General features: G+C 43.7%; 2 protein-coding genes across 5 annotated transcripts in view; one reads left to right on the top strand and one right to left on the bottom strand.

The window, feature by feature from the left end:
- The window catches only part of mkln1 (muskelin 1, intracellular mediator containing kelch motifs), a 29,249-nt gene extending 20,383 nt beyond the window's left edge, over nt 1–8,866 (bottom strand). The window contains exons 1-7 of one of the 2 annotated variants that reach the window (XM_082511613.1): nt 8,858–8,866; nt 8,357–8,410; nt 8,001–8,080; nt 6,908–6,977; nt 2,436–2,578; nt 1,818–1,906; nt 1,627–1,736 (exon numbers count right to left, since the gene is read on the bottom strand). In XM_082511613.1, coding sequence (XP_082367739.1) covers nt 1,627–1,736; nt 1,818–1,906; nt 2,436–2,578; nt 6,908–6,977; nt 8,001–8,080; nt 8,357–8,362 — 498 coding nt within the window. In that variant the 5' untranslated portion in view covers nt 8,363–8,410; nt 8,858–8,866. Of the gene's footprint in view, nt 1–1,626; nt 1,737–1,817; nt 1,907–2,435; nt 2,579–6,907; nt 6,978–8,000; nt 8,119–8,356; nt 8,411–8,857 lie in introns of those variants that run through there. The other variant, XM_082511612.1, reaches the window with a different exon arrangement.
- Nucleotides 8,867–13,962: 5,096 nt separating this feature from the next.
- The window catches only part of LOC309692819 (uncharacterized protein), a 59,135-nt gene continuing 46,548 nt past the window's right edge, over nt 13,963–26,549 (top strand). Inside the window, exon 1 of one of the 3 annotated variants that reach the window (XR_014272462.1) lies at nt 13,963–15,851. Coding sequence is in view for 2 of the 3 variants with exons in the window: in XM_082511643.1 (XP_082367769.1) it covers nt 14,608–14,838 (231 nt within the window). In the remaining variant the exon portion in view is untranslated. The remainder of the gene's footprint in view (nt 15,852–26,549) is intronic. The other 2 variants (XM_082511644.1, XM_082511643.1) reach the window with 2 other exon arrangements.

Below are 26,549 nucleotides of genomic sequence, written 5' to 3'. Positions count from 1 at the left end.
AACATCGAGTCGCTGGGAAATTCTTTTTGTGTGTGAAGTCGTTAGTCCTTCAGCCGACTCTGAACAAGAACAGCTTCTTTTAGTGACATGAAACTGAACAAGATATACACGCACACACACACACACACACGTGTGTGTGTGTGCGCGTGCGTGTGTGTGTGTGAGAGAGAGAGAGAGAGAGAATGAACAAACTTTGAACAAACTGCCTGAAATGTGTTAACAGAGACATTTTGGGGATTTTGACTCAGTCTGTGCTCCAGATGGGTTAATTATTAATCGTGTTAGTCGTGATGATGGCACATTAACACTGACAGCATTAAAAAATATATATATAAGTCGCCAATTTTGGATGAAAGGGGTAAACCTAAGGATGTACTCAAAGCGGTGTGCTGCTTGTGCAGATGTAAAGTGCGAGCAAAGTACTCAAACACGACTAACTTGCATGAGCATGTACACGTCCACCATCCGGCAGAGTATGCTAGGCTATCACCAGCGTCTGCAGCTCCATCAAGCATTTGGGCGCACTCTGAGATGTTTAAATAAACAGCTGTATATCGGCTATAATTTGTAAACTAAAGTAAACTGGAAACAGCTGAACTAGTGAAGCAGCAACAAACCACATGCACAGATATTGTTGATGGTTACGGGTCAGGGAAGGAATGGCTTGTGTTAGCACTGTTAATGTTAGTCACTAATCCAAAAGCACCACACATTTCAGCAGTTTGTTAGTTCTCTGTTTGTAGGAACCTCCCTGATCAGAACACGGCTGCTGCTGGTTAACTCGAACAGTAGCAGGTACAGTTATTTTATATTCTTCATGTTGTAGTAAAATATACAAGAAACGATGTGGTCGTAAGAAGCACGGGTATAATGTCCCGGCTCCTTCATATGCAAGTTAATGATTAAGCTAGCAACACATGTACAGCAGAGACCACACGATACCACTTTACAGCAACATTAACTCATGTGAGCAGGTAGGCGGACGATGAGAATTGTCAGCAGTCTGGAGATATTTTAAGACAACAAAAGTAAAGGAGCCTGCCAGCTCGGCTCTGCTACATCGTCAGAGGAGGAGGAGGACTGAGAAAAAGTTCATTTGTCTCATGTAAAATATCTAAAGTCCTAACCAAACGCAAACTGCAACGAGTCTGCTAATGTGTGTGGAAGCAAATGGCGACAACCGACACTGGAGACATCACGGGAAATGTCCAGAGGCAGACAACCAGCAGGAGAAACCAAAAGAAACTGCAGCTCTTTGCCTTTACAGGATTAGAGCATAAATTTAAGCCTAAACTCGAATCAGAAGATAAAAGCAGGTTTTTCTTTGCTTACATTTGAAAGGCATGGCCTAAAATCCACAGAGGCCAAACTATCTTTTGTAATTAAGTAATAAACTACGATATTCATAAATTACATGGAATCCAACACATGAATTTAAGACAGACGTGAAACTATGTGAATGCAATTAAAGAAACTGTCCCAGAGACAAACTGAGTTTGTGGGTTTCCAAATGTAATCAGCACCTCTGACATCCCAGAAGTTTTCATTCAAGCTGATATTACGCAGGAAGGCAAATCCACTCTTCCACCTCTGCCCCACCCCTCTAACATCCAGGCTGAGGCCTACCTTGCTATACCAGTTAAGGCAGGGCTGCACCACATCTGGGTCTTCAATTCCATGCAGCTCAATGTACCAGATGCTGAAGTTGAAACTCGGACCCCAAGACATCAGAGGCACTGAAGTTAAACAAACTAGTGGTAAGAAGTGTTAACAGCAACAAACACATGACAACACAAAGCGTGCCAAACTGCTCTCACCTATTTTGACAAATCTGCAGGGGAACATCTGCTCGTCGATCTTGTGCTTTAAGGTGAACGTTTCCTTGTTGTAGTCATTCTTAAGGCCACTGGCAGATGGAGAAAGACAATCAACATGACACAGCTGTTTCACTAATCCTACTGGTGAGTTGAGATACCGACTGAATCCATTTGCTGGACAGCCCTCCACCTCTGGCAGCTAACTAGACTTCATGTGTGGCCTTGCAGCTGCAGTTCAGGCTGTTAACAAACATGCAGCCTGCTAATGCAGCTCTTCAGCTGGATGGACTCATTTGCCAGTTGCAGGTTCTCCAGAAACAATTTGCAACAATTGAAGTTGCACATTTACAACTACTACAATCCTCTGTTCTTTGAATTTGTATTTATTGAAGTTCAAATTCAACATAACACCTGAGACAATTTATTACTTAAGACAATTTTTTAAAAAAATCTGTTCAACCAGTGAATTTCTGTCAACTAGAAGTCGTCTCGACAGCCACAATTGAGAGCACTTCTGATGGCACTGTCATTCTCCTGGTATTGTGTCTACCAATAAAGACACTACAGGACCAGACAAACACAGAAACATGTCTCCCTGAAGCTACAGGGGCATCTCACCTGGACAAAAGCTCGGTCATGTTTTCTTCGCTCATCCCACCAAACACTTTGAACTTCTTCAAGTTGCACACATGAGTCTTCTCATATTTCCCAAAGGTGATGCTCTGAACAATTGCTGGCCTTTCCAATTTTAAGATTAAAAACTGTGGAAAGAGATCAAGACAGGTGAAACAGACTGAAAGCACAGAACAGAGTTATGACGTATTTAGTGCTTGTAGAGAGCTCCAGGAAATTTGCCTGAAATTATGCCTGCCCCGTCGCTGTGAAGGGATTCTCTCCTTATCTAAACGACTACAGCATCAGGTAAGTGGCAGCACAACACACTATGAACTGCATCCACATGTCACTGGTGCTCTAACAAGCCAAGACATCAAATGACAATCCACCCATGGCCACAGCACCGATTAAACAGGAAATGTGAAAACATTTAAATCCACAGAGACCAACATGTTCACATCCGCTGTGAAAGCATCAATATCAATCTGAAATGAAGCATTAATGAATCACACAAACTCCCCACCTTTACGGTAAATAAAAAAGTAGCAACACTGAGTTGACTTTCCATTTTGTGTTTGTAATGAGACAACGTGTGATGAAACAATGGGCTCCTCCCATCACCCTCCCGTGACGACTCACATCCAAGGTTATAATTTACTCACCAGTAATTTGGCACACAGTTTTTTAATTAGTCGATGGAGGTGGGGGTACGCTACTGATTTGAACGTCATGTTTTGGACAATCACACCAGTTTGAATTTAACCCTTTAAGACCTGCCATAGAACCAAGTCCACCAGAGCTTATAGTATATTTTTAAATGCTGTGGGGCCATTTTTGGGAGCATTTCAAGTTGCAACCATTACAGCCCAAATTTTAATAATATGTCTGCATTAAGTGCATAGTAATTACATAAATTGCGAAAAACTACAAAAACTTATCCCTCAAAACTGTAAATACAAAAAAGTTAAAAGTTACACAAACTAGTTTCCCACCACAGGAAATTTATTTTAAGTCTTCATAGTTTTATTTTTGAAATACACCAATTTTTATATACTGCAGGAAAAACGAAAATAAATATTATAATGCAAATTTGCAAAAAAAAATAAAATAAAATAAATTCCACAAAATGACGTCACTTCCGGTTTCGGGCAGGTCATGGCGGACATGCGATAGTTCACGCTGATGGACGTAGGAAGTGTTACGAACAGCTGATCGGCAAAACCTGTTTCTGGAATATTATGTTTTTGTTGCTGCAAGAGCTTTTTATGCAGTTTTTGCAAAGCTATATGTGGAAGGAAACCGTGACCGAGGACAAGCTGATGGCATAAGATGTAAGTACAATTCCTCCGGTTTAATATGCAAAAAAAATTATTGCGCTAGCTTACACGGTTGCAGAGCTACCGGGATTTAAAAATAGTTACGCAAAACGGAGCGTGCTGCTCTGACCGGCTTTAAAGGGTTAAAAACGTTTCCCTGTGGACGGTGAGCTACATGACCTGCTGCTGTCAGTGTGGATTCGTGTGAAAATGCTTCCACTCTGGGATTCGATCATGTGGTTTTCAGAAGCAGCACAAATGAACAATCTTAGTGTTGTTTTCTTTATGAACAGATCCCATCGGCAAGGATGCAATCTCCCAGGGGGAGGACAGAATGCCCCCCAAGCCCCAAAACTGTTTAGTTTATGCTCCACGTTTTATAAAAAATGGAAAGAAATGTTCTGCATCATTTCTCATGGGGAACTGTTACTTTAGATTGACAAATCAATTGTTTAACCAGCAGTTTTCTACCATCCAAACACCGCCTACTCCTACTCTAAATTACAGGCAGATTCCTGCAGTTTTCCTTCATTTAAAGCATAAAGGACATACCTGAGCTGCAGAATTATTAGAATTTGTGAAGCCTGCGTAACACCCAGCTGCTCTACTAGAAACAGAGTATTTTGAGTCTGGGGTGCTCAGTCCTCCAAGTGAGTGGTTAACCATTGTTTTGCAATGTTTCACTTCCTATTGTCAGTCAATGCAAACTTTCAGATTTAACCTCAAAGTCGTGCAACACTATCTATGACGGTGTTGTCAAAGGGAGTCAATGAGTTCAAGAGAGAGGAAGGCAAACTTTTTCTTTCAGAAGTGTGAACGTAAACAGTTGCTGTTGCTGCTCACTGCTAGGTGGAACCTCCTCATACAGCTGCAAGATAAAGTTAGTGAACTCTTTGGAATTGAAGCCTTAAAAACGAAGCCTCCTGCAGTCGTGCTGCTGTTCGAGGACCCGTCACAAACCTGGATAAATGGGAAGGTTGTATTTGGTGTGAAATGGGGATCCGTGCACTGTGGTAACCCCCTGGGAAATAAGAGAGTAGCTAAGAGTAGCTAATCTACATCGCCTGTGTAGGCTCTCAGTCATCCAGGCCATAGTTAAAATTAGGGCTGTTCGATTTAAGGAACGACATATATCTAAAGACGATATGAAAACGCCTGTCGTTTCATATTAAGCTATCATTTGTTTTTTTTCATGGTTTTGATGGTCACCGTAGTGGCTACATTCATTCCTTAAAGTTCTCTAACCTTACTCCTAAACGAGGGGCTCCCTCTGTAACATATGGTTTGTTTATGTCTGACACGGACCAGAAAACTGTAAAATTATGCAGGAAAACGAACCCCAACTCAGACTAGGGCTGTGCGATATGACCAAAATCTCATATGCCGATATATATATCGTTATACCAAACAGCCCTACCTCAGACTCAAACACGACAAACCTTTTCATACACCTACGCAAGAATCATGTGAGGGAGTTTACGGATGAGAAGCAACAAAGAGCCGTCAGGTGCTCAAAATAAACCTCAGACTCAAAGGTAGTAAATACAAAGAAAATGGCGGCCGTTACAGTCAAAACACTCGACTCCAGCTACACGACGCCCAGCTGAAAACACTTTACACAAGTCGAGCTGCCTGAGATCCACAGAATTTACAGAAAATGTGAAATTTTGTGATACATATACCGTTGTCGGGGCGATAAATGTCTTCTATCGGGATATGAGATCTTGGTCATAGTGCACAGCCCTAGTTAAAATAGACCCAGACCATGATGCTTCACATGCGAAATTTAGATACTGGCATTCATTCTGCCCAAACATAGAATCGTTTTTGCCAAAAATGTCATATTTGTCTCATCTGGTATTAAAACTTTACTATTTGGTTTTTTTTTTTTAGGTTTTTCTTATATCAAGACAATTCCTATTCACTTTTTTATTATCATCTTATTTGTAATCGACAAAATAAACGTCCTTTTTGTTAACATTGATACATTTGTTGGACCTAAAGTAAAAACTGATGACAGAGCTGCATCTCATCTCCTTACTATGAATTACAAACATTCACTTAATGTTTCTTATCTTTGTCCAACCCTTTGAATTATTATTTCAGTTAGTTTGTGTATAACTGACTTTTTTAAAATATCACATTTAGGCACATTCACACTTGCTGAGAAGCTTTTAATCCACTCACTACTCTTACATCAACTTGAGTAACTGAGACCTGACTTAAAACCATGTTACATTCAGGCAGATCAAGGTCAGCCTTGAGATATTCCATGTACTGAGCACTCAAATATAAACAAGCCCAGCAAGACACTGTAAGCGAGGCCAACCCCCCCAAACAACTGAAAGCATAGGTATGCTTTTCACATGACTTTACCATTCAGTTAGAAAACAACACTGTGTAAATAAACATTAATAGTTCTACTGAATAACATTGGATTCATTTTTATTAAACTGTAAAACACAAACGGCATAAACTGTTGAGAATTCACACCTGCAAGAAAAATAAGTCTAACAGAGTGAATGTATAATGGAATTGTAAAGCGCTTTGGGTGCCTTGAAAAGCGCTATATAAATCCAATCCATCATTATTATTATTATTATTATTATTATTATAACAATAAAGAGGAAAAGCACCAGACATGATGAATGATGGTCTACCAGCAACAGCTGGAGCAAGGTCGAGCCAAAGAATGTAAGTGTTCAAGTGGAGTTACAGAAGTTGATGAAAACCCATCAAGTTAAATGCAAAGGAAGAATTCCCACAAGTGTTACCTGTTTAAAACAAACAAACTTACTTTTTTGGTGAGAAGGTTACAGAAAATGGAGTACTGGTTATTGTATCAGTAATAACACAGACGTGACGCAGAAGTGTGATTGACATGTTTTCAAATGCCCCATCTTAAAATGTCAAAATTTCCCAAAGAGCATTCCCAGTAAAGCAAAGGGTTTCTCAATCCCATTGGCCTCTCTGTGCAGACTGCAGTTTCCTGTTTATGCACCTTCACAAGATGCACCCTCTCTAAAATATTAATGTTAATTAATTAGCCAAGCCAATTACCTATGAACTGTGACGCTATGAACCTACACAAATCACGACTTTCATAGACAACTGCTGTTCCAGGTCAACAAAATTAAAGCTCATCAGAAATGAACCTACCTGTGGAGGATAGTTGCTCTCAGAAGACCACCTGGAGGACTGATCGTTAGGTTTATCCACCAAGATATTCCTAAACAAAATAAAGAGACAAGTATTTACCCACTGTGGAATACCATCCCACCAAGTGAGCAGAAAACGCGGAAAGACAGCAGTGCAAGGTTGAGCCGAATACAGGTCTGTGTGTCCTGGAAGCTTATGACAGTAGATTTATCACATAACAAAACTACTTTCTTGTAGTCACGCTACATTCTGTTAGAAAGCTCATTTAGGTAACTGTTGTTGTTAGCCAACTAGCATTAAGTCAGCTACTGCTGAACTGTTTGCTGAGTGCTGAACCAGCAACAGGCGAAAGCCGCGGAACTATGGGTGACTTTGTTTATATTAGATTAAAACATGGGTGCTGGCGTGAGCGACAAGTAAGTTTTCCTTTCGTTGCAACAGTTTCAGGTAGCCTATAACCAAGCTCATTAGCATAGCTGCTAAAGCAAAGCTCTATGGTTAGATAACAACAGCTAGTTGCCTACTTCAGCTCTGGAGTCCAGTTAGCTAACGTGGACGTTCGTTTTTCACGTATTAAGATACCGAAGTGTACACTACGTAATCAAAGCGTAAAATATTATACAGCTGTGACAACGGAAGTAACAAAGAATAATCTGGGCGTGTTCCAATGCCACGTTTTCGGGGTTGTCACTCTAGAATAATATAACTATAAGAGAAGAATACACCATTCAGTTGCTTTGTTTACGTTTTGAGATAACGCTCCAATTGATATCCTACACTGAAGTAGGAAACTGTCCCTTAGTTGCCCACACATTTCACAGAAATTACTGAGCGTCATTTCATCACACAGAAAGTACATCGTAAGCTATTGCTTCCAACAAACGTTTAGCGGAAAAACAACATTATCATTATCGGGCGGCTAAATATCCGAAACCAAACGCCCCACACGGTAGCTAGCGCTAGCTTGCTCGCAGACAAGCTAGGCCAGTCGCGCAGGGTGGAAGAAACACAAGTGCGCCGAGATGACAAAAGACCACCTTCCACCGCAAAACCTAATGCATACGCTGGGCCAGAGGATGGGAAAGATACTCACTCAGGTAAATATGTAGACGAGTAAGAGCTCCATTTAAAAACGCTGAAAGTGAGGACTCTGCTCTCGGGAGCGACAGCCATCTTGTTGCAGAAAATAACAGACAGCGAGAGGTTAGCAAGAAGCGAATATTGACAGCTCTTAAAGAGACAGTACACATATTTGTGTTGTTTACGAAGCCTCCTCGGTAGCATGAACACACTGCACGATACAGTTATCACGTCAGCTCTTCATATTCATCGTAACAAAACTCGTATTTTTTTAAATTATCATTTTTTCCGAATATCATTCCAGCTGAAACATGTTAATTTCAATCGATAAAACATAAAAAGCGAATGATAATAAAATAATAACAATACCTCCATCACATTAATGTGGCCACAGGCCAAAGATGATCTTCTACAGCCCCGTTCCTAAATATGTACATCATCCCTAATTACTACACAGCTACACACACACAGCTACTGGAAGTCGAGTTAACCAAAACTCTTTAAACCTGATCCATAAGTAGGGGTTTCGAAATTAATGCATACATATAAATAGAATAAAGACTCCCACAGAAATAATCAGCCGATCATATAGTATCATACAGTTGACTGCAGTGTTTCCTTTTTGAGACAAAGACAGCAGTGTCCCTTTTCAAACAGCGTAGTGTTTTACTATATGTGAAGTCATTCTAGCTTAGAGTGGGTGAGTCATCTGGTGACTAATGCGCTTTATTCCGGTTAGACAAAGCTACTCAGCCTCCTAATTTGCAGCATACACTTTGAAAGAAGATGACTCGACATTTTTTCATCTTGACATTAAGCCAGTATGTAGTTGGTTGTGCGTCTTGCTTTGAGCTAAACGCTATAAATTACCTCCACGAATTAACATACAACTGGTCACAGCTGCCATAACGTCAAACACTGGTTTTCTTGACTGGTTATGTTGGATCACCACAAGCTGCTCTGCTGCAACTGGACATTTTACTGTCAGATGACTGAAGACACTCAAAAAGGTCACATGGCAGCCAAGTTCTGTAACCGGATGCTTGTTTTTAACAGATATCTGTGCCGACCTGAGAGCAACACTTTGTAAAAATGTAGAAAATAGTCTCTGAGATCAAAGTGATACCATCATAATACTCGCTCTGTACCAACTAATAGATCTATGAATAGTTTGGGCTGGAAAGCGCTGGTCACCTGATAAAGCCGTTTTCTCTTGCTTTAACAGTAGCACCCCCAGGCTTCTACCTTTCTACCTTTAAAACCCGGAGAGCAGCCAAATGGCTGGTAGGCTTTTAGCTAAGCTTTAGCTTCAGCCAAGTGGAAGCTAAATTGGCTAGTCATTCATATGTATATTAGGTTGTTACCTGGGAATTCTGGAGGGAGGGTAGTGGGGGTTTGAGTGGATTGAGGAATTTCCCTGCGAATCTTGCTGACTGTGCCGAGGATGGTGGTTTTCCATCTAAGAAGTTTTTGCGCAAGTGAAAGTGATGTGAAAAAATTGTCCGTGGTAACATTTCTGCCCTTGTCTAGGAATGGTTCCATCAGCCTCATTACTACATTTTCAGACAGTCTCTCCTCACTGGGACGATTGGGGTCCTTGCCAAGATATGGGAAGACATTGCAAATGTACTTGGATTTTAGGTCGCAAGCCACCCAAAACTTGATCCCAAACTTGTCAGGTTTACTTGCAATATACTGCAGGAAACAGCACCGAGTCTTTGATGGGAAAAGCTGTTCATCAACGGTGATATGTAGACCAGGGTTGTAGCACGTGATGCAGTTGGTGACAAATGATCCCCACACACTGGAAATTGCAGCGAACTTATCAGTCTTTGCTCGATCACAGCGGGTGGACTTGTCATCAAAGCGTAGGTGTTGCATGATGTCTTGGAAGCGGTTTTGTGCCATAGTTCCAATTATCTGTGGGTTTCCCAGGTTTGCTGACCAGCAGTCATTTAGAGATGGAACCCTGGTAACCCCCCGCAAGATGACAATTGCAATAAATGCCATTAGTTCAGGGAGGTCCATGAACCAATGAACATGCTCCGTGCACCACTCAGCAGGCCATTTGTAAATATGTGTACAAATGGTTGGTTTTTTGTACTGTTTTTATCAATAAATCTCAGCAACAAAGGACATACACCCATGTGTGTTGATTTCTCCCTAAGATTAAGTATCCTGGAGCCTTCACGTCATCCGATGTTTGTCTCCATGCACCTTGGAAGTAGGTGAAGTTGTGCCAGAATAATTTGTTGCTATCGAAGATTTTTTTAAAGCAAAGTCTCAGGCCTGACAGTGACTGTCAGGGGATAACGCGGTGCATGGGACTGTACATATGGAGTGCTTTTCTGCTCTCGCTGAACATCGAACAGCACTTTGCACTACGAGCCACATTCATCCATGGACACAGAAGCTTTTCTAACAGTTACACAAACACTGGAACACTCCACCGGGGATAATGTCAGCATCTTGCCAAGGGCACTTTCAAGACATGGGCTGGAGAATGTCGGGGATTGAACCAGTGACCTTCAAACCAGTTGCTGACCTGTTCCAGTTCCTGCCTATTTAGAAGGAAAGCTGTAGCATTCATATGGGCCTCATTCGGCACATGGTTTTGTAGCAAACAGTTGGTGCAGTGAGTGCTCTCGCCTCTGGCAGCCTAGCTAACCCTTTTGTGGATTAACCAACCCTGCATATATCAGTCAGCTGTATCCTCGTCCCCCTTTGTTCCCCATTCACTTCACACGTTGTTTTATTGTCCATATTAGTTTGAGTTGATATTCAGTTGTTGCAGCATGCACTTCCTATCATGCAATTCAAATTTTTTCAATCTATTTTGTTCTTAAAAAGAAATCGAAGCTCATTTCCAGAGCAACAGTTAAATGGTGACTAAAACAATCAATACAAATTGTTGCGATGATGTTATTGTCTTGATACGGCTGTGTGACAGGCAGGATGCAAAACACTCAGAGGAATAAACTAAAAGAGGCTGCTTCATCGCAGTAGCATCATTTTACAAAACCAAAACTAGAAACTAATAACAAAGACAACGGGAAACCTGGAAACTACGGACAGCAATCTCAGGGACGCATGGAAGGAGAAGCACACAGCGTGGAGCGAGGACGAAACACAGGGCTAAAATACTCTGAGGGATAAGCAGGGAATGGGACACCGGAGCAGAGCACAGCTGGGAGGAATCACACATAAGACAAGGGAAAGCAAAACTATACACACCGACATGAGACAGGAAGAATAACAGAGAGACGCAGACTTGATCTGAACAAAGGGAACACAGAGGGACACGACCGGGGAGCAAGATCAATATTAATAATGATAATAATGATGATGATGATGAAAATAAAAAACAAAACACTGAGTCACTGACCCAGGACCGTAACAGTTATATGATGTATTTGAAATCAAACGTTTTAATTAAGTTCATAAAAGTGAAAATTGGCAATGAAAAGCTTTGCTTCAACAGCTGATTGCATGTGGCAGCATCTTTCATGCTTCATCTTTTCTAGATTGGTTACTTAAAATAAACGAACCAACGATTGTGAGTTTCGGCCTGATAGTTTAAAGTTAGCAGTGTGCGCATGGTGACGGACGTCCTGCTAGACTCGCACTGTGGCTTTGCTGCATAAAAGCATCCACGTTTTGCGGGCTGTGTCACTCGTTCAGACGAGCACAGAGGGGGAGCCGAGAGGTGTCTTTTGTTGCTGAGAGTTGTAATCCACTCTAATTCAAACCACAGGGGGTCTGTGAGCCTCAGAGACCCTCAGACTTCTGGTATTTTCACACGGTCCCGACTGCCACCAAGTCCCTCCATCACACATCACACATAGACTTCAAAGAGCCGTATGTACTGAGCCTAATCTACTGTACTCGCTAACCTTGTGGCAGCTGCGATACACGATACCTTTATCAACCTGTGTTTATAATTTAGTCCAATATTCAACAACACCACGGAGCATCACATCTGATACGCGGATGAAGTTCTAGGCTCTCATTGTTGTCCTTAGTATTCACCCATCCACTGACAGCTATCCAGAGTCCAACATTACAGAGGGCAAAGACAACACGCGCACCAAAGCTGAACAGCGAACACGAGATAATAGAGCTAACAACAGTTTTTGTCTTGTTTCAGGTGTTTTCTTCAAGTCAGTGTAAGGCAGTGAGTACTACATTATTGGTTTCTATAGCAATTTAATTAAATCAATCTCTGCAAAAACATGCTTTAAAGACATAAAGATGTACTAAATGAGAAACGGCAGCCCACGGCTACCCGACATGGCCCAGTCTGTCTTTGGAATATTTTTCTCATATCTCAGCAAAAGTGTTAGTTTTTGATGACTCGTCCACGAGTGGACTCCATCCAGGCTTGATGATGGTGTGCAGAGTGATAACAGTGTGTCTTTTAAGCACACTTCCAGCTCTTGGCAAACCCTTACTTCCACTTACTAGAAATGGAAAAGGACGCTCGTCAAGTTTCCTGTGCGTGGATGTAAACTGGGAACACAAGTGAGACGTGGTTTACCACTGTGGAATAACCATATAAAGTGATGGCCCATAATGTGTTACAGCCAACATTAAGCAGACAAAGAGAAACATTAGCACTGTCTCGAGGTTTGTTTCACATCCAGTATTCATTATCCTGCGGTTCCTCGGCCTTTGCTTTCCAACAACTCTTCAGTGAAATATAGAAATCCTTAAGGAAGTGTTAATGCCTCGCTGCGTGAAGCCGCCAGTGAGTAAATGTCTTTGTTGTACACAGGCTTTGTTAGAGTGTTCCCTGCTGCCTTGGCAAGAAGCAACATAGGGGGCGATCATGGCTCAAGAGTTGGGAGTTCACCTTGTAATCGGAAGGTTGCCGGTTCGAGCCCCGGCTTGGACAGTCTCGGTCGTTGTGTCCTTGGGCAAGACACTTCACCCGTTGCCTACTGGTGGTGGTCAGAGGGCCCAGTGGCGCCAGTGTCCGGCAGCCTCGCCTCTGTCAGTGCGCCCCAGGGTGGCTGTGGCTACATTGTAGCTGCCATCACCAGTGTGTGAATGTGTGTGTGAATGGGTGGATGACTCAATGTGTAAAGCGCTTTGGGGTCCTTAGGGACTAGAAAAGCGCTATACAAATACAGGCCATTTACCATGTATATAAAGGATGGCTGTGGCCACGGTGAAGTCATCCACCAGTTTATGGAACATTGGTTTAGAGCCTTTAGAGCTGGCGCTGACTAGCTACCCAGGTGGATGAGGTGCATCGCTTAATGTGAAACTGAAAGTTCATTTTGTTTTTAAATATAACTTTATTGAATAACTTCAGTTTTTTTAAGCTTTAATGTCGTTCCAACCGTTCTGGGCACGGCTGCTGTTCAGCTGTAATTAACAAGGAAGAAACGATTTTTTTTGTCTCTTGGTCCTCAGTGGTAGAGTGGGGTGATGGTCACCGTGAGGGGACCCTTTACATTTGACATGGCAGTCTGATCTGTGGTAAAACTAAAAGTATTTTTCAGATCAGCTCTAAAGTCCACGACTTTTAAGTCTTCTGACTACCGTGCTGCTGGCCTCAGCTTCCAAAAACATCCTTGTTTAAATTCACAACATTAGCTTTTTCAGTCAGATGTGTTAATGAGGGATTTAAACCCCTGTATTCAGCCATGCTAACACATTCACAGAGGATATAAAAATAAACAAAATGCAAATGTAATGTAAAATAATCTAAATGTAAAGTCAGTGTAAATAGAGCAAGATTCACACAAAGTGTCCCTCTGTCCACTGTCCTAGACACACAGCTTTACATCCAGTTTCGGTAATCTGCCTCTGATATGAGATCAGGTGTTTTCCCCACAACGTTAGTCACCCTGTGATGATGTCATACAGGCCATGAGCTCATTGGTGGGAAAAAAAGCTAACAAAGAGCATCAGCCTGTTCATTAAGAATAACTTCATCATCATTGTCACGTCTAATAAGGATTCTCTTTACTATCATGATAATCATTTTATTTATCATCATCATCTTTATTATAACCAGTGAGGATTATCTCCATCATCATCATCATCATTCTCACATTCATCACCACGACCATCATCGTTATCTTCACCAGCCAAATGTAGTTATCTTCATCGCTGCCATCAGGTTTTCTTTATCATCATCATCATCACAACTTTTACAGGCTCACTGTCATAATCATCATCATCATAACCACAAATGGTTGTCTGACTATAGCAGTTGTCATTGTCGTTACAATAAAACACCACGCTCTATTTTCATCATAGTCTTCATCAGCAGCAGCATCAACTTATCTTCATCATCATTACTGTTACTAGAGATGACCGACATTACTACAATGACCATTAGAGCCAGCGGCAAAATCTTCCAGATAAAAAACAGACAAACCCCCCAAACAAGTTATCAACCAGCCCGAGCGGGTCTGGTTCCTGCTGCCTTGCATCTTATTTCTTAATTCTCCTGGACGCGCTCGCTGTCGTGAGCGCGCCATCACGTGGGAGGTCCCTTTAAGTTTCCATCGACTGAGGCCTGAGCGTGTCACATGGACATGATATAATGAAAAGGCAGGAACAGAGTGAGTGCGCTGGGCTCTTTGCTAAAGCAGAAGGGAGCAGAAATGTACGCAGTCATCTGCCGACAGTGTAGAGGGCCAGGGGGCCGAGCCCAACCGAACGCTGCCGATCTCGACCGGGCTGGGCCGAGCCGGACAGACTGCGCCTCATCGGACGGGACCTCTGTGTTCGCCGTTGCACCTGCCAGCTGTGACGCGCACTTTAAAAGAGGAGGAAAATGTCGCCTGTGCGCGTATTTCGCACAGTCCCGGAGCAAAGGAGGAGCGCCCTTCGGTGTGAGTGAACTTATTTCTAATAGCTCGGCTGGTGTGGGGATCGGCTCCGGGTTGCTGCCGCAGGTGCGTTTTCGCGCTTGAGTTGTGCCTGGTAGCCAGCCTGCTGTACCCTAGTGAGGACCCGCATCTCTGGGCTTTTGGAATAGTGCGTTTGTTGAAGAAAGCGCAATCACCCTGCAGGGGAGTCTTGATCACGGGCCATGTGCGTGTTTGCCAGTGTCCGCATTCCAGGTGGTGTTGCGCACATAGAAATTGAAGTTGAAGTAAACAAGTGGGCATAAGGGTTCGACTCCGGTGCTTTGAGAACGCGTTTTCACGTTGAGCATGTTGGACTGGAAACATCCCGCGCCTCTGTGGCGAACCCGAAGCTCTGAGTCGAGGTGCCAAGAGCAAGTGAAGTTGTCAGTGGTGATTTTGTGCGGCTTTTACAGCGAGATGGATTATTTGTATGTTTCACCGTTTAATGAGGGCTCGCAGTGTTTGACAGTTCTCCAACTTAACATTGAGATGTGCCCAAAAGGATGACATTCTGTAAACTCCGAGTGTTAAACTGGCTGTGCTGGTTTTCTGGCTCCGGTGCTCATTTACGAGAGCGTCGCTTTAAAGCAGCGGTCCTATGTGTTTAATAAAGCCACCCAATTTCCCTGCGGGATGCCTGCGAGGTGCCGTCAGCGCTTCATTGTGTCAATACTGACTGGTGAGGAAAACAAGAAAACACCTGCCTGCTGCTCTGGTTATTGCGCAAACACACACACATTCCCTCTCCCTCAGACACACACACCATCCAGCGTTTTGCTGATTCATAACTGGGCAGTCACATCATTGTGTATATGACACACACAGTTCAAAGAGCGTCCTATTTTGGCCGCCGTCTCACCCAGAAAGGGGAAGTACTTCAATATTTTAATGCGAGAGGCTCTTCCGGAGTCGCTCTCCAAGTGTTCCAAGAAGCAGCTGATACAAAAGGCTGTCCAGATCCGATCAGCAGAGCAGACAAGAAAACCCCTAAAGACGTATGTAAACTCTTTATAATATCACGACTTATTCCAGACTGTAGTGTCTAAAATAATCAGATTCTTCCATTTCTTACTCGTTTGATATAATAATGATACAGAAGAAGTAGCAAGTTATTAAAACTATTTGTTACTGTAGCACCGAAGAAGAGCTGAAATATTTTTATTAGGAAATGAACAAATTAGTCGACTGGCAGGAAACTAAAGACTGATAACACCAGCAGTCTGTATTTGAAGTTGTGGACAGTGTGGCTGGAACAAAAAGTCAGGTTGGCAACGCTGCCTGTGTGTCCACTGTTTCTCTTTGTTTATAGTGAAAAAGAATGAAACAAGTTACAGATGGTGTTTAATTCAAGAATGTAAAAAACAGAATGAGTGCAAAAGAGTTTTTAACTTTTCAAACACTGACTGCAGTAATTATAACAACATGCTTCAGTACAACCCAGAGGAGATAAGGAAAACTCTTTCTTTATGATGTGACAGCGCTAGCCTAATAATTAATTTTGTTAAAAAAAAGTCCAATAAGATAAACTTGGTTCTGCTTCAAAGAAGTGAGCTAAAGTGTGCTGTGTTAAAGTCCAGCGTTCTGTCCATCCATCGTCCGTCTGCTGTTTCTGTGGCTTCGTAAGACATTATTTGATTTCCTTCTTTGTTCCTGTCACAATTATCACGTCCGCTGGAGGATGGGTGCAGTATGCTGTTACGATGCATTGCTAGAGGTCGGCGAACAATCAATTTCACTTGCAACGAGCCACTTTCACAAAGCAAACCTTTAAGGCTGTGACAGGATTCCCCGCTTACACCTGTCATTAACGTTTGTATCACAGTGTTGTACTGTGGAGCATGTGGCCTGAGCTTTGCAATCCAGGGCAGACATTACATAACAGTAACACAGTGATTCTGTAGTGCACAGCCAACCAATAACAAAGCTCTGACATCATGTTTCCTCTGTTCAAATTACATCAAGTTCACTAATAATTTGGTAGCGCAGGTCCTGCTCCAGTACAAACTTACGGGACTGCATCAGCTCTGATTCGTGCATCTGCCACTGCATCATTTCTTTCAAGTTCAAATGAAACCAACCAAATTCTGTTTGTTTGACTGGAGGAATGGTCGGCTTCCCGATAAACAGCATCTGCGCCCTGACAAGTATAAGCATTGTAAAACGTGACCTCTGCTGTCCTCCAGTAGTTGTATAGTAATGAAATTTGCAATAATCCCACAGCATTAACCATTAACCGCATTAATCCTGCTGTGTTTGGCCTTATTAGAACACGAGAACAAATCCATCATCCTTTTGAAGCAAACTTTCGCAGCTCTAAGCTGTTATTTCCGTCCTCGAGAGCATTACTTGGCAAAGTGAATTTGAACTGGGATTAGCCGCATGCTGGAAATGGCTGGAGTGTGTCAGTGGTGTTCAGCGGCGATAGCATGGCCTCCCTGTTACTGTGGGTTCCTGTTTATCTGTGACTGTTTTTGTGGGTGCATACACGTGCTGACTGAAGACAGACTTTCCAATCTGCGTCACAGACTGTGCCTGACGTCTGTCAGATGTTTGTGCTCGCCTTGTCTCAACAAATAGCTCTGTTTCATTTGAATACATTGTTTTCATCCTTTCTTCTGCTAGCTTGTGTAAATGGTCAGCGCAGAAGCCGATTTGTTCAACTGCACCGTCCACTGAGTCTCTTTGCTGCCACACAGCAGTCTGTGCTACTTGGATCCCCAGCATCAGAGGCTAATCTGAGAAATGTTTTTTCCCTTTGTTGTGATCTGAAGTAAACGGTGTATGTTTTTTTTCCTGTGAACAACGAGCTACAGTGTGAGAGCAGCTCACACAGCCAGCTGTAAAAGTTGTGTTTCCGCTGGCTTTATGTGGTCATAATTAGCAGCTCCCATGTGACTCAGTGATGTGTGCGTGTGTGTTTGAGCCTTTATGTAAGAGCATGCCTTTGAGCAGGGGCATGCTTGTGTTTACATGACAGCCGATCAGAAAGGGAAGTGACGCGGGCGGCAGCGGAGGGGTGAGAGCGGCAGACATTATGCTGCTGCAGAGTGGGAGAGAAAGGAGTGAGAGCACGGGGAGCAGGAAAACCACAGACAGATAAAAAGGTGAGACAGGAACAAAGAAGCTAACGAGCGATCGCTTTCTTGGTTACTGCGTGCTCGCTGGCCTGCACTGTGGCTGGATCCATCGTAAACAAATGCAAACATGCAGTAAAAATGAGCCAGTGTCCATGTGGGCTGGGCGAGTGCGCATTTGATTATGAAATGTGTTTACGCTCAGCTCACTACAAAAGTAGTGGCACAGGCTTTTGTTTGTCCAGAGCTGTGCTCGTTCCAGCTCGGAGCCAACCTCCTTAGTCGCTGTTCAAAGTGACCTCATCATCTCGCTGGCCAGCCGCCCTCCCAGACTCGAGCTGACTGCAACTTACTTGTCGGTTAAATGACTTTCATAACAGCTTCAGTAATGGACACTCCTCAAATATTTCCTCAGCAAACGGAGGTCTTCCTAAGGGATGGGAAATGGACATGGGAAGATGGGTTCTCAGATGTATCTCAGGCCCAACGAGCCATCTAACACAACGAGAGACGTGGCAAAGGAATAAGCAAAATCAGGTTACTCTGCAATGAGTTTAGGCTGTGCTGACCTTCCCTGACTGACAGCAGTATTATCGAATCTGGGTCCTTCTGTGAATTCTTCATATCGTACTGTAAATCACCGATCGTGTTCCCAAGAGACTGCAGCATTCATTATAGTCAGACAAACACGAAGGTTGTACTTCAATCACCAAATCTCCACCTGTGTGAGCGGCGTGACAGCAGAGGTAACTGGGTCATCACCATCAGCTGGGTTCTTCCTCTTTTCTTCCTCCTGTAGTCTGCACAGCTGTGCCTGTAAATACATGTCTCTTATATCAGATGCTGACATACATTTAATAGCAAATTAACAGCGTTCATCCCACGAGGAGCACGAGCATGCTTATTAAGTGGCGTTCTGTGATTTTACTTTAAGTAACACATTATAGTCCAACACTGGCAAAGAGAACCGGGTCTATCCTCTGTGGAGCCTGGTTTATGACTGCAGGTCAGCTCCTTTAATTATTAGTCCAGAGAGTTCATATCCAGTGTGGCTGAATGTGCTGAGCAGATGTTTGAGAAACACTTGATTTCCTCTATTAACAACTTGTCCTGCTGTAAAGCTACAATTCTAAAAATTTGGAAATCTGAAGAAACCTCTGTGGTTGGAAATCGGCATAGTTCAAACTGAGAACTGCAGATTGTTGCGCTACAATGACACTGATCTCTGGCTCCTCGGTACATGCAGCAAAGAAGCTCTGAGGAAGTAGAAGGAAATCATTTGGTGAGCTAATCATTTTGAGCCATCTACAAATGTAGGCTCTCCCAGCTTTTCACAGTTTGGGGTTGTACCATCAGAAATGTAAAGGCTTTATCCTTGAAGCTTGAAACTTCACGGTACTGCACTGCATTTCCATGACATGGGTTTGCATTTGGAGCTGGACCCAAGATGCTGCGCAGCAGCTGCACACTTGTTTAACACCAGTCTGCCGCACAGAGAGACAATCATTCGCAGCCACGTTCACACCCACGGCCAATTTACAATCGCTTCTTATTTCACTTATGACTGCCGTGGGATATGCATTGTGATTGAACTGGGAGGTGGTCTGGTCAGAGGTGAGTGGCGCATTGCATTGTTGAGCAGTCTGCAGGATGGAGGCTGAATTGGCAGCGAGAGTCTGGCCTGGCACCAAGCTGCTTGGCATACAACCGGCCTGGGGAGGACGTGAAACGAAGCCTCAGCAGGGCTCGGGTAATGGAGGAGAAAACTGCCCACAGCTTTATTAGGGAGGATCAGAGAGGTAAGACACAGACGCAAATAAAAGATTTGTATTAAAAGACAAAAGTCTTATTTAAGTGAATTTCTTCTACTTCCTCTCGTTTGGCAGAGCCTCTTTACTGTGGGAACATCAGGTCTGCCTTTAACAAAGATGTAACATCGTGTGGGTAACAGCCCACTGCCCATATGTCTGCTGGTCGGAGCAATGACACAACACAGGGAAAGGAAATGTGTGGCGGAGGTGAGATATAAACACAGGAACGTAAAGAGGGAGAGTGATGGTCTGGGTCATAGATGGGCTTCAGCCGGAAGAGTCCACAAACTCTGTGCTTCTGTTTCCTTTCACAAGTCTTTCCACCTTTCCACTTCAGCCACATGCATACAACTCACACCATTTCTGCTTGCGCTGTTCCTGGATAAGCCTTCAGATCGCAGGACACAGCAGACAGAGCTTTGCTGCTAAGCGATGACAGTAGTACAGAGTGACACATAAAGAAGAAGAAGAATCCACACCTAAATCCTAATGGATGGTTTTGTTGGTGACCCCGCCCCCACAAAGTGATAGGAGTAATATGAACCGTACGAGGATGAAAACAATAGCTAGCACTGGGGTTTCAGGAACTGCAGTTCCTCTAACGGCCACTTGAAGCTAACTCCAAGAGTGAATGACGCCCCACAGAGTCCCATGTTAAAATGACCAACTCACACAACATTAAAAAGCATATTTAAAGACTAGCACAAGAAGTGTTTTTGGTCTCTATGGATACTTTCCATTGTCATAAGAATAATCTGCTGTTTTGACTGACAGACGTATGGACACTGAGCTGGACCTCTCCTCTCTGTTTGTACTGTTAAGCATTTATTCTAATCATCTAACTAACACATCGTTCTGTTCGGCACAGCCAATCTCAGTTTTGTTGAGTGAAATCTCGAATTTTATTAGTCGTTGTTCAGCACTAATTAGCAGAGACGTGACGAGTGACTGCACTGTGTGGTTATCAATGCTTTCATGCAAAAGATTCTTGGTTCAAGCCTGGGAGGAGTCACAAACTGGCCGCCTACTGCCTCCTAATGGGAGGGTGGGCTCGGTAAGGGCATCTAGTATAAACATGGATCAGCTGTAGCAATCCACTGGGAAATAAGGAAGCAGTTGAAAGCCGATCTCAGGAAAACAACATGGCGACAGTTGTCTGTCTTTTATATACAGTCTACACTCTGAAACTTTATATTGATTTCAGTTCCCAGTTTTAGGAGTGAAACAAATGACCACAAAGTATAAATAGTAAAGGACAGGAGGGTTTGATGAGTCCCTTGATGGTTTTGATTCGATATGTGAAAGGATACAAGAGGCATTCGAGAATTTTGTCACATGGTGAGGCTGTACTTGGAAATGTTACTGAAGCAGGAGAGTTTCTGTGAGCTAGCGAGTGCTACTGCTCTGCAAAGTAGGCCAAAGGCACAGGGGAGTGTCACATGAACCAACACTGCTATGTTAGCCATCCTCCAGTGTCTTGTTCAAGCCACAGATGGGAAGAGAGACACTCACCGAGAGAGAGAGAGCGAGCACTCAGCATGCGTCATGTATCCCATGCTGCTTGACGTCTGTGCATGACACCCAAAACCGCACTGCTGAAAAGGGGAAGTGCTCATTTCTGTCGGCCTGGAAACCACACTGACCTTCTCCGTAACCACTTTAACTAGTGCTGAAGGTCAGCAGAGCACAGGGATTTCTCTGAGCTTAGGGTGAGTGTCCAGCTCTCATGTCGGGCCACAGGAGACCCAGGAAGTCTGACCCGGTCCCTAATGCCACAGAAGCCAAACCGACAAAACTCTATTGTCAGTTTGTCGCCTAGCGTGCTGTCACCTCCTCCGCCGCTGACTCTCTCTGCAAGCCTGCTAAAGTGAGAAGCATCCCCAAGGAAACAGAGGGGTTAGTGAGAAAGGCTGTGGGAAAATAATAAAGCAGTGCGGTTGGTCAGAGTAACAGTTGTGAGGTCATAGGAAAACCAACTGGTGCTTCTGACGCGGCTGGATTTATTCCTGTTTGAACATCGTTGTCTAGGAGGCTTTCTGTCATCTGCCTCTGTAAAGTACAGTGAGGAGGGAACACCAGTTTCCCCAGTGGCTGGAAACCAAATAGACTGGCCATACCAGTTCACTCCACAAGAGAAAACGGCAGGGTTACGTGGGGATAACACAAGATCTCGGGTTCCTGTGAATTCACAAAAACGGCACACAAAGAAGGCTTTGGTTTCTGAGAAAGCCTCTTGATGTGGGCTTGCTGAAGCTGCTGACTCTGTGATGTTTGTCACACACACTCTCTCATCCCTTGTCAGCCACTTCCACTTCTACACGTTGATTGTACATGCAACAGCTCTACTCTGACCTACATGTTGAGAATGGACATGGAACACTTACCATTTATAGCCTCTTTTCCTGTGCCGGTCCCTGACGTAACAGCAGAGCACAAAGTTCCCTGAAAAAGTTCTGCTGCCCTTTCCGAGACGCGGAACAATAGAAAGGAGACCGCTTGTACAGGCTTTGTTTTCCATCATGCTGGGTATCACTTTGTCCAAAAGTAAAACACTTCCAGTTTGACTTCACACGCTGTGTTTGCTTGTGCAATGCACTTTCACACACACCAACTGAATCCACTGTGCCAGAGAAGCTGACACTCAGGAGAAGCTTGCTCACAGAGATGCACTCATTCTGTTGTTCAGTTTCACTGCACAGGCTTAACTATGCTGCACAGTATTATATATACATGTTTATTATAATGTGATTTTTATTTGACAAGACTGTCGGCGCCCTCGTGTCTGCAGGATGGAGTTAATGAACTGATGGGCCGACGTTCTCTTCAGGGTTTTCTGACAGCAATCAGAATAAAGATAAACCTTTATTAGTCCCACACGGGGGACATGTCTTTGGTCACAGCAGAGAGAACAAGTTAAGAGCAGTAAAATTTTAGAAAAACACAAAAGAATAAGATTAGATAAAATAGAAAAACATACTAGTTCATGCAGCCCGGACCATGACACTACCTCTACTGTGTTTGACTTTGGGAATGTTTTGTTTCTGGAACGCTGTGCTGGTTTGATGCCCGATGTAACGAGTCGGACACTCCTTTGTGCTCTCTTTGGTCGACACTTTGTTTCTATTGTTGAATCGTAAACACTGACATTGGTAAAATGGCCTGTATTTGTACAGCGCTTTACTAGTCCCTAAGGACCCCAAAGCACTTTACACACCCATTCACACACACATTCACACACTGGTGATGGCAGCTACATTGTAGCCACAGCCACCCTGGGGCGCACTGACAGAGGCGAGGCTGCCGGACACTGGCGCCACCGGGCCCTCTGACCACCACCAGTAGGCAACGGGTGAAGCGTCTCGCCCAAGGACACAACGACCGAGACTGTCCGAGCCGGGGCTCGAACCGGCAACCTACCGATTACAAGACGAACTCCCAACTCCAGGATCGCACATTAACTGAGACAAGTGTGCCCTGCAGGTTGTTCTTGTTCTGGGTTCTTTTGCGACCTCCTGGATGAGTTGTCGATGTGGTCTTGAAGTCATTTTGGCAGACCAGACACTCCCGGGAAGTACACATTGTTCCAGATTTTCTCAGCGAATGTGATTTGTGATTGGTTAGGATCCCAAAGCCTTGGAGATGGCTCTGTAACATGATAGATGTCAGTGACTTTGTTTCTTCTCTGGCGCTTGTTCAGATCGTGGCGTGACCTGTTGCTTTTGCAGCTCTTTCAGCCTGCTCCTCCTGGTCAGACCAGTTCTATTTAAATCATTTCTTCATTTAAAAGAGTCGGGCAGTAATCAGGGCTGCCTCTGTGCTGAGTCATGGTGAGGTAGAATCACAGGGATGGATGTTACTACACATGCATGCAGAACCTTTTACAGGGAAAAGCAAACACGTGTCTTCGTTTGATAAACCCATCCATCATCTAGTCAGCCAATTTGGTTTTTGAGGCGACTTTTACTACATCACAACTTGTGTTTATTATTATTTAAAAATGATGAAAATCAATAAATAATGTAAAACGAGCACATAAACTATGATATCTGACTCTAAGGCTATGTTCACACTGCAGGCGAATCCGACTTTTTTGACCCTGTGCGACTCATATCCGATCATGGTGTGACAGTGTGAACGGCACAAATCCGACCTGGGTCACTTTCATATGTGGTCCTGAATCCGAGACATATCTGATGTTTCAGAAAGCGACTGCTGTTTGATGGTCATGTCGCATTAAATCCGTCTTTTACGTCACTGACACGAGACAGACGCCAATTATCAGCGCCGGAGAAGACATGGTGAACGCTTCCTGGCCATCCCGTGTAGATGTCAGTGAAACTGTTGGGAAGACAACGTTGGAGAAACGTGAACATTTAATTTGTTCTGTATAATCTGCAGATTCTGACAGAAATCTATCCTTTGAAGCAGCGCTCCTCTGAAACAGCAACAAGGATCATTATTAGGCCAAATGTAAATAACACAATAACTTTATAACTTAAAGCGAAATTGGGAAACGTAAAGTCGGAAACAAGTCTTTATATGAAGGCCATCAGTCACACAACACTGTTTGCTCTGGGTCTAAACAGAGCGCGTTGTGTGTGACGTCTTCTTTTGCGCATGCGCCGCTTTGAGCGTTCACACTAGAGCGCGTTTGCTGTCGCATTTTATTTGTAGTGTGAACGAGCAGACAAAAAAAATCGGATTTGATCAAAAAATCTGAATTGAGCATCAAGACCTGCAGAGTGAACGTAGCCTAAGAGAAAACATATTCCAATACGGTGAAGCACACAATCACAGGGACGCAAACAATGTAAAAATAAAGATTATGTTACGCAGCATCAGTCCCATATGCTGTTCTATGTTGAGATCATGCTTTCAGTGATGTTATCCTCAGGAGCGCGCTCCCATGTGGAACAATATTTAATTGTTCCACATGAATTCTGTGCAGGTGGTGAAACAAACGTGGCTGAAGCCTTTAATGCCTTTGATGTTTTACTTGAAATCATATTTGATAGAAGCACAGTGTCCTGTCATCACACAGCTCAGGGGAAGTACAGAGTTGGGCAGCGGTTCTCGTTTGGTTGATCAGATCAGCACAGCTGAGTCTTTTCTGGTGCAGAATAAGGTGCTCCACTTGTGTTTGTTTCTATGTGTGAGAAGGCAGCGAGAGGCTCGTTATCGCCGTCACGGCCCTCTGGCCGAGTCATGAGGCCTGTGCACGCGTGGCCGACTTTATGTTATTTTTGAAATCTCACAGTGTCATTTCATTAACTTGACACTCCTCTTAGCCTTCCTCTCCCACTGTGTGCGCTTCTATCTGGTCTCCCTGCGCTTCCCCTCCACCCCTGTTCCCACGGCAACACGTGGCTATCGGTTACATAACCACGACACACGTATTTGTGTGCATGCGCATGTGTCCCTGCGGTCGCCCCTGGCCTTGGGAAACCAAACATGCAGCTTTCAGGCTTTTGGGTTCTTGCAAGCGCATTATTGATAGTGTTAACACTGATCGCGCCACAGGCTTAAATAGAGCCTTGTGTTTGTTTGTGCGGTTGTGTGCTCTCATTTTACACCGCTGCAGTGTATTTCATTTCCACTAGATGGGAACAATGTGCAAGTAACAAACACCAAATGTGTCTGCTAGTGCCAGCTTAAGTTGTTGATGAGCAAGCGCTGATCAGTAAGATGAAGGTGCTGATGGTGCATCGCCGATGAATGCGTCACTCGTCTGTGTGCAACCCGCACTGGCTGCTTCATTCAATAAGTGTCCTTGCTCGTGTTTGTGGTATGAATGAGGATTAGTGTGTGATTGAATGTTGATGTGGATGTGTGTGGGCATCTGAAATTAATCACACACACACAGAGCCAGGCCCTCAGATCACCTCTAATGGCACTGGGCAGGCCTCAGTAGGGGAGGCCGAGCTGCTGTTCATTTCAATTAGAGCCATGTCGAGGAGTGAGCCCAAGCATCAGGCTTCCCCCTAACTGAGCTCATTTCATATTTATGAGGCAGAAATATGGGTCTGTGGGGGCGCTTTCACTTAAGATTGCTAAAACACGCGGTTCAAGTAGACGTCAGGTCTGCGTGTCGTGTTTGAGGAAACAAAAATGGTGGGAAAAGCTAAGAGATGGGATATTTTGCTTGTGTGTGTGAGGAGCTCCGGCAGTAAAGCCCTCAGTTCCTCATCTGAGTGTACAGTGTGGCATTGTGCAGCGCGGCAGTGAACGCTGTTATTAGAGACTTTATGGCCCACGCTGTGTCTGTTGTGTTGGCATCTTCTGCTTATGCTACCAAACTGACCTCGATAAATCCAGGAATACTGAGTGCTCATGGAGCTGACTCTTTCCTAAAGGGTCCCACACACACTGGTCAGTGGTGTAATCAGGGCCCAGCTCGTGATTGTTGGGCTTCGGGCCCATTAATCAGCCCCTCACTCTGTCTCCACCCCTGCTTAGCCAAGTTAAATTGGTTTTAACTGGATTTGTTGCACTTTTATGTGAACCTTATAAGCACATTGTTAACTAGATCTTGCATTAACAACAGAAAATTAATGAGAGGTTTCAGGATTAGTTAGTAGTGTAGCAGCCTCTCATCCCTATATTTTTTATACATAATCAGAATCAGAATACTTTATTGATCCCTAGGGGAAATTATTTTTCGTTACATTAAAAACAAACATTAACAGAGACAGACAATACACTAACTAAGAATAGCATTATTATTATTATTATTGGAAAAAAGCTGGTATAATTCCCATCTACTAAGCAATATTTTTTGAAGTCTCTGGAGGAGTTATCTACCAACTGG

The sequence above is a fragment of the Aulonocara stuartgranti genome (assembly GCF_965226115.1).
Source record: "Aulonocara stuartgranti genome assembly, chromosome: 17".
NCBI lineage: Eukaryota > Metazoa > Chordata > Actinopteri > Cichliformes > Cichlidae > Aulonocara > Aulonocara stuartgranti.
Note: the sequence above shows the minus strand (reverse complement) of the source record. Positions and strands in the feature narration are given on the sequence as shown.